An 8,852-nucleotide genomic window follows, 5' to 3' on the forward strand; every position below is an offset into this window, starting at 1 on the left:
AAATTATATAAAAAACTCACCTTGTATAGCACAATTCTCATTAGATTTATTATACAGACAGTGAAAGCTGATACCACTCCAGATTAATTCTAGCAATAAAAAGCAAGTTACCTTTAATTTTGAAGCCTGTGCCCAGCACTCAAAAAATAAACTGAAAGGATTTGTAACGGGTGACAAATCTGACTACATCTGTAGAAGAAAACTAAGGAAATCACTCCAGCTTATGATCCAACCATGTGCAAAGACAAAAGAAAACAGCAAAAACTGTTTGCTGTCCTGGACAGACAGGAGACTTCTCTACGCTCAGAAGAGAGGTGGAGAAGCATCACTGATAGACAGTATCACAACCACCTGCCCTGTATGGCTGCTTCTCAAGTCTGTGCTGGGGAAATGGTCTCCAGCCCTCCTGGAAATGGCAAGTGCTACTGGAAGACTGAAAACTGGAGATTGTCTGGGAATTCTTAGTGTTTTGGAGTTTCCCACCAAGTGTTCATAGACCACAATGCAGCCTTGAATAGCAACAGCTGGAAGTATTCAGTCATCAGGTATTCCTCATCCCTGTGGAGTAAGCTACATTGCCTTTGTCCAGTTACTGAACTTGCATTCGTATCACTGCCACTATTAGTAACTGAAGCACCGAGTACTACAGGATATAGTTACCTGTACAGCTCTTGGGACCTTCCAACTGTGATATGTATTTGTTGCTCAGAGCTACAATCCTCAGACACACATGTTGCAACAACCACAGTCCCAAAGAGCTCATCATCCAGAGGAAAAAAGAGACATTCAGGGAGGTGAAACAAAGTCACAGATGAAATTAATAGTTTATTCATGGGGAAATGGGATGTTTCTACCAGAAGCAGAAAAGGAAACCTTTTGAATTATCAAAATATTTACCAGACTCCCTTCCTCCCAACATTCAATATATTGAACAATAAGGCTCGTCCCTATTTTGTTCTGCCCAATAAGCAACTGTTGTTACAGTATTAAGCAGTACATAAGGAAAAAGACTCCCAGATATCACACTATGAGGCTAATTGACTGGTTTGAGTTGCTCATTTTCCACATCCCTCACACTCTTAAGAACTCACAGCAATTATATCAAAAGCAAGCAGTGGAAAAAACTCTGGATTTGAATGACAATGAAAAGAAAATTCAGATGCAGCAGAGGCAGTCAGAAGCACCAAGTCCCTCCAAGGCCCTGACCAATACCTGCTAAAACATCCTGGAGTCTAGTTCATGATGTGTAGAGAAAACAAACGCATTCAGGTATTATTCTTTGTTGTCCAGCTTGCTTCACCCCCCACCATCACACTACACTGTTGAAAACCTATGCCGTGAAGCGTACACGATCCTGAGTCTCCCAGAAAAACCTGGCCACAAGGTCATCTCCCATACAGGTGAGGATCTCAGTGTCTGGATCAGAGGGTCCTGACACATTGCTGCTGGTTAGGCCCAGTCTGGGCACACAGTTCTTGCTCCTTTTTTCCCTTCTATTTTCATACTTAGAACACTGCTTTCACAAAAGCCTGTTTTAGTTTCTATGCCCTCATCTCCATCTACTCCCTCCACTGTCTTCTCACCTCTCACAGCAAATGAATCAAACCCCAATTTAGGAATTGTTCAATAATAAGAAGTTTGGATAGAAGCGCAGCTTGCGAGGACAATTCACTGCAGGTAGGTCCTGGCTCTCATCTCTGCAGGGAACACTGGCCCCCATCATAGCCATGGGCACCTGCAGGAGGCACGGGCTGTCCTTGCACTGAAGTCTTGTTGTACAACACTGTAAATCCAGCGCTTCCCAAAGAGCCAGATACATTGGGTGTGTTCACACATCCCCAGAATGGCTCAACTGGCTGCAGACTGCAATATATCTACCCAGCTGTTCCATCTAGACCTTCTTTAAGCCAAGAGGCCTTTCTGACCTTAGAGACTGGACATGAAGGACTTAAAGGTCTTAGAGGGTCACTGAAAAAGATGCATATAAGAAAAGTGGTATTTTGATTCTTTTGCTTCTGTGCACTCCCAACTAAAGTTTCACACCTCAAGGATTACAGCAGCTCATTTGCAAAAAGAAAAAAAATAGTTTAAAGATGCATCTGAAATCTTCCCCCTCAATTACTCTGTACTTGTTCTTGTGATTAGAAACAAAATCATGAGGGAAACAGAAGGAAATTCCAAGCTAATCAACACAGGCAATACTTCTGTTCTGAATTCCTGCAAAACAGGGGTGGCTGGGAGGGTATCCATGTTTTGCTGTCACAAGACAGAAAACCGGAACAGAGAATGCAACTGCAGAAATGGTGAGATCTACATACTGAGAGAATCCTCTAATATGTTGTAGCTGATGAGGATCTGTAAACCACAGAAGCCCTTTTTCTTACAATGATCTGGAATAAGAGACAAAGGAGGGACAAGCCTGGACAGAAGATGAATAAACATTAGCTACCAGCAGCCCAAAATAAATGTCCAGTACCCAAACCAATCATAGAATATGTTGCACATGACCAGTTTCTGCAAGGATCAATAAAATACCTTCTCATGGCAACTCAACTTAGCAGTATGGTCTCACAAGATTTTATTATTGCTGCTTCCAACCTTGACTGAAGCTTTCAAGGCTTCCTGTTTTGCTAGAACACACACATCATAGTAAAAGTAATTAAAACCGAAGAAGCTTTAAATTTCCTCTAAACCATTGCAGAGACCTCCCACGTAAGAGTGACACTTTTCAATCATCCCAACCACTACTTCCCTGTTGAAGTCCTGTAACAGCTGAACAAGAAATTATTTCTTTGATTCCAATTTCCTTCTTTCACTCCTCCTTTCCCTCTCTCTCCCCTCCTTTCCACAAACAGGAGTAACAGAAAAGCAGAGCAGCATTTTTATTACAAAACTATGGAATAATTTGAAGTGCCTTAGGATGTCCCCAGACTCACTAGAGCTGCCCCAGAGCAGTGGTCTCCAACCTCTTTTGATGGTGCAAAAAAAGTAAAGACCTTTTTGAGCACGCACCTCCAATATATGCGTATTTACATATAAATTATATACATCCCACTGTACTACTCTATTATGCACATTATAAAACATATACTAATATATAGAAATTTTAAAAGGATGAGAATTATAAAAGAATCACCACTAGAACATCTGCAGAGCACTAAGCCTCAGAAGTTTTATTACTGAGTCTGGTAGAAAAAAAGAGTTGGTCCAAAGCAACTATTATAAGGCAACTACAGTAAGATGTAGTTTTATTCCTCGCTATAACCTATGAGCTGTCATTAGTCAAGGTGCTGAACATCAGCAGGCAAGGTATCTGTGCTGCTTTTAAACCTCACTTACGAATAAAGGTTTTCCACTAGATTAAGTTCTTCCACATGCTAACAATACTTAACAGCCCCTCTCCCCTCCGAGTATTTCTGCTTTTGGAGTTAATACCAGATAACTTAAAACACAACTACACAAAGCTTTGCTTGATTAGAAACTACCAGATGATTGTCTACATCCTTCTGTTCATGGATATCTTCAAAGAGCACAAGCTACAAAGCGATGCCATGTTCACTGAATAGGCTTTGCAGTATTTTCTGCCTTTACTGCTGACATCTTGCCTTTCACAACTTTATGTTTTTTGGTTGTATTGAAAAATTATTTTTTTGGGGGTATTAAAAATAAGCTGTTCAAACAAATAAAGTTTTTTTCTCTTTCAAAGCAGATAAGCTTTAACTATTATCTTCTTTTCTAAATCACAGCTATCGATACTGCTTGTCCTGACTCTTTGGCAAAGTTACAAGACAGCAAGAAACACACTGCACTCAAAAGCTGCTGGCCTTGGAGGACACAGAAGCGATCTCCACTATTCAAAGACTATTCTGTACTCTATAATGGTGGCTTAAAGATGTCTAGCACTTAACAATACATAATAAAGACAAAGGCTTTGAGCCTCAAGGAGTTTACACAACTTTAATCTCCCAGTCTTGCAATTGCCACTGTGTGGCTGGGCTGGCACTAAGCAGAAGCACATGGAAGCTATGCATTAATTGCTATGCAAATAAAATGAGTGTATCACAAGTTCAAAACAGACCAAAGAAGGCTGTTAAAGCATGGAACCATTTTGCATAGGGTCCTGGGGAAGATAAAAGCTTGTGCCTTGAAACTCTCTAAGCTCTTCTTTCTGCCCAGCTTAAGCCGGACTGAAAAAAAAAAAACCAAAACCCAAGAAATCAAACATCAAATGAGAGGTTTCAGCCTTTCACTCCAGTGAAGGTGAAGAACTCTGCCCCCAACACTCCTCTTAATACAGGAAACCATAACCTTACTACCCAAGCAACCAGTGTTGGCTTTTTTAGACTCCCTAGAAGCTGTTCATAGCTGTTATCCCTCTTGTAAACTGTAGATGCCATGTTTACTTCCTCCCCCAATACAGAAGAAAGAAATAGCAGAAAAACAAAGCTAGAACACATAGAACACTTGCATATACAGGCACATTTTGCCCTGAACACCACGGCTAGAGCTATCTATGGAAAACACACTTGGCTCACATCTCTGCTTCACTTTTCCTACCATTCAAAAGAGCTCTTCAGTTTTGCAAATATACAAGAAAATGAGCATTCTCTGCTTCCTCAGCCCTCATTCTTCTGCTTCTGATCCGCCCTGTTTCTTGCTTGGAAAGGATGTTTTGCTCTTCCTTTCTGCTTCCCTTCTTTCAAAACATTACAGAACAGCTTGCTAGGTAACTATTCCTAGCTATCAAGTTCCCAGTTAGGTGATTTGACAATCAATGACAATATAATCTGGTTTTCCTACTATGAGCACGCTCTCCTACATTAGCTGTGTCCTTATGATCAGGTCCAAAATAGAAGGAGACACACTTTATGCAGTATAAATTTTATCAGGAACACACACTAAACTTCCTGAGAACCGCAAACCCATTATGGACATACTTCATTCAAACATAATTTTTCAGAGATAAATGCATACCCTTAAATTAAGTGGGATATGAGGATAATGTTTAAGTAGATAATACCAGTTTTCTCTTCTCCAAAAAAACATAGATTCCCTTTCTCAATATCAAGTCATTATAATATCTGGACAGGTTTACTGTTTGTTGTTTAAAGTCATTGGTAAAACACAGATCATAGTGCAGCTGGTAAACACCGATCTGACCTAATCACACTGACCCACGCTTGCTAGAGAATAAAGCTGAGAATTCTGAGATGATAAAGTTAGAACCTACTTTTCATAAGACGTCAATCTTGCAGCGACATTTTCCCATTTTTTTAATTCTAAATAGCACAGAGTACATGTCTTCTGTTGCTTTATGGAAAAAAAACCATTTACATACTGACCAGACAATCTAAAAGCAAACATTTATTTTCCAAGTCTGTATATTCTCTATCCACAGCCAAGGTTGCTGTCATACCAATAGCTCAGCACGTAAGATGAACAGACAACGGAAAAAATTAAATATATAGCAATACAGTTTAACCACAAGGTTGCAGTCTTTTAACCCTATCTTACCAGTGTATCTATCTACCTGCATCTGTAAACATGTTATTTTTTCTCTATTGCGAATGAAACTAAATCTACAGAGCAACATAATCTGTGCATGGAACAGCAAAGATAGGAGTTACAAGGAACCGTTGCTTGCAAGAGATTTAACCCAATTTTAATACTATGAACCTCCTAAACATAGAGCACACTTTTCTTTACCCACAATTATTGCTGTGTGACCAAATAATGTGCATATCATATAAAATGGCACAACTAATTTAGAGGATTTGGCTTTATATGCAAGAACCAAACATGGTATCCGTTGTTCCATCAGTATATCCCCTAATGCCTATATCTCTCCATGAAACTGCACTAGTAATATATTCATAGTAGGTAACACAAACCACTGCAGAACACAAAAATTAACTGAAGTTATACTTACTGTAATCTGGGAAGCATCCATGAATTGTAGGCCAAAGTAATCAGTTTCCACAAGGTCCAAATGATACACAATCTGGTCAAACAACTCCTGCCCCTTTGCATTTTTCTGTAACAGAAAAGAAAGTGGGTTTTTTTTGTGGGTGGGTGTGGGGTTTTTTGTTTAGGTGGGTTTCTTTCTAAGTTCAAATGGGGGAGAAGAGATGCACAATGGAAAAGAATATCTAAACAGTAATTCTATTTATTCTAAAGACTTGTATTGACATTTCTTTTTATTTTCTTCACAAAAGATACAGTGACATGTTGTTCCTGTCTGCAGCTATTCCAACAGCATCAGACTTTGCTCTTGAAGAAAAATTTCAATGTTCGCTGTAACTCAAAGAAAGCATAGGAGAGAAAGGAAAGGCTTATGTCCTGTAAGTATCCTAAGTCACAGTGCCAACCTTTTAAATCCCAGGAAGCCAAATTCTCCATTAAAAGCTTACTTGACACACTGCCTGAAATCTGCTGCCCGTTATCACATATCAACCACAGTCACGCAGTGCCATACCATCACTCAAGCTGCAAAATAAACTCTGGACAGCTTGAATACTTGAAGAGCACTGTGAGGAAAATTAATGGGATTTGATAAGAATCTTTCAATAATGTGGCTAATTGCAATCCCATTTACAGCCTTTAAAAGGAGAAAAAAAGAAAGGAAAAAAAAAAGCTACAATTGTTACACTTGGCACATTTACAGCCTTTAAATGGAGAAAAAAAGAAAGGAAAAAAAAAGCTACAATTGTTACACTTGGCATGCCATCTGTAACACATAGGCATGGGAAAAAACCTAACCCAAATCACAGGCTACAGGTACTAGTAGAAACGTTAGCTGATCTTAAAGCTAGGCTGCATGGGTTTGTGTACTTGTTCTAAGGTTAACCCAAGAATTTAGATACCCAGTGCTTCAACTTCAAACACTAGAAAATTTTTGGTTTTTAAAGTTCTAACATATTAAGCATTCCCACTTAGTCCCAAAACACAGCAAAATTCACTGATTTCAGATAAAGTAAAGCTAAATAGCATCCAGTTCCTTTAGTCTGGCCTTCTCCCCAAAAGCAGTATCATTTGTAACATGCAGAACTCCTGTCCAGGATTCCAAGCTGTCTAAAACCCGTCTTTCCAGCAAAAGACAAGATGAAGAGTTTAATCTCTCTATTTTTCCAAGAAGGTCAAGCAAGCTTAGGTGTAGCCTGCAAATTTTAAGTTGAGTTTTTTGTGTTTTGTTTTGTTTTCTAACTAACAGAAAATTTCTAGCACAGAAATCGAATCTTACCAAGTTTCAGGAACAGAATTAGGAATTAGGAGCTCCCTTAAAACAAGCTGCATAAAAACTTAAAACATGCATTAAATTATCATCCTAAGATACTGCTTTATTATTTTTTGGGGGGGCAACAGGTGAACAACAGACATTCTTAATCAAAGTTCAACATGCTATTGAGAGCAGATGAGAATACAACAGCTTCTTGAAGAAGTACAGTGCTAAGAAACCACCATCTTTACATATAAAATAATTGCAATAAACCAAGCAAAAAGTTTGTTAAAAAGTATCTAGTATGTATTTTCTCATATGTCATAAATTCAGCACTTGTTAAAAGAAGTCAAGCCAAAGCACAACAGAATTTAAACTGATTCTCCTCAAGAGGGAGGAGAAAACCCTTCAAAGCAATAAAAAAAAAGAAACACCAAGACATGAGGGATTCACAAAACTAGAAACAACTGATTTAATGCCCTATGATCACTCTGGTCCCAGTTGCTTGTTTTATGGCATTAACTACCAGTATGTTTATCTTTGACTGCCACACACCCAATAGAAATCAGAGAGAGCACACTCCACCTTCTGTACCCAAATAGTAGTTAATGTTCAACATGTGTGTTACATGGAGAACAGCTCTGCACAGAATGGCTAGACCATAAAATGCAGTATTACATACACAGCTTACAAGACATTATAACGTTTATTTTGTCACTAAGTGAGCTTTCCCAGCAACTCGTACCACTTAGACGGTAGAGCTGCTGCAGCCAACAAATTGGTGACAACAAACTTTCTTTGAGATGTTACACTAAAGAGGGAGATAAAAGTGACTCACTCATTTACTAACAGTAAAGGATGACCTGCTCTCCCTTCCTCTGCCTCTTCACTACCTGACCATATGGGGAGTCAGATTGCAGACTGACAAATTGGTACCTGTGCATTGAATGAAATGGGTGGTATAGGCAAAACAGAAGGCTTTTTCCTCAGGAGTTACAAATGCCCACATGCATAAAAGTGGTCTCTAATAGAAAAAATGTCCATATTACAAGAAATTATTTTCATGGTCTTTTCCTCCTCCCGTCCTTCTAGATAACACTGATGCTAAAAAAATGCTTCCTCTATCAAAACCTGCTACCATAAAAAGAATATGAAACTGATTTCATACAAGAACTTCTTCATAGTAAGCAGTTTAACCAGTCACACTTTCTCTAAAGACCCTCAACTTGTGCATGCTTTTGGAAGATATATGTAGAAAAAGCAACCTTAAACTAGCAATATTTTAGTCCTACCTTGTTAGACAGATGGTTCAGAACCATCACATATATAAGACCTGCATAATTTCCATTTCAAAAAAGGGAGCATATGACAACAAACAACATACACATACTATTATATACAGTTACTAGTTTATATTATGTTATGAAAGTTACTATAATTGGGAACAGTGATGTAAAGTAAGCTGCAAAGCCTTGTTTGGTTTTTGGAGTTTTTTGTTTGTTTTTGTTTTTAAAAGCCCAACCATTAAACCACTGCCAGTTTCTGCTGGAGTGTTTCTTGGAACCCAGGAGAACTTGTGAAAGCACCATGAAACCTCACAGCCAAAATCGGGGGGGGGGGGGGGGGTTTCAAACAC

The 8,852-nt window shown here is 38.8% G+C and overlaps 1 protein-coding gene across 1 annotated transcript in view; it reads right to left on the reverse strand.

Annotated features, from left to right (window-relative positions):
• LOC104465522 (band 4.1-like protein 4B) overlaps window positions 1-8,852 on the reverse strand; it is a gene marked incomplete at its 3' end in the record, with an annotated part of 40,980 nt that overhangs the window by 9,199 nt on the left and 22,929 nt on the right. The window contains exon 2 of the mRNA XM_010078602.1: window positions 5,930-6,034. Coding sequence (XP_010076904.1) covers window positions 5,930-6,034 — 105 coding nt within the window. The remainder of the gene's footprint in view (window positions 1-5,929; window positions 6,035-8,852) is intronic.

Source organism: Pterocles gutturalis, unplaced genomic scaffold (genome assembly GCF_000699245.1).
Source record: "Pterocles gutturalis isolate BGI_N339 unplaced genomic scaffold, ASM69924v1 scaffold7933, whole genome shotgun sequence".
Lineage (NCBI taxonomy): Eukaryota > Metazoa > Chordata > Aves > Pterocliformes > Pteroclidae > Pterocles > Pterocles gutturalis.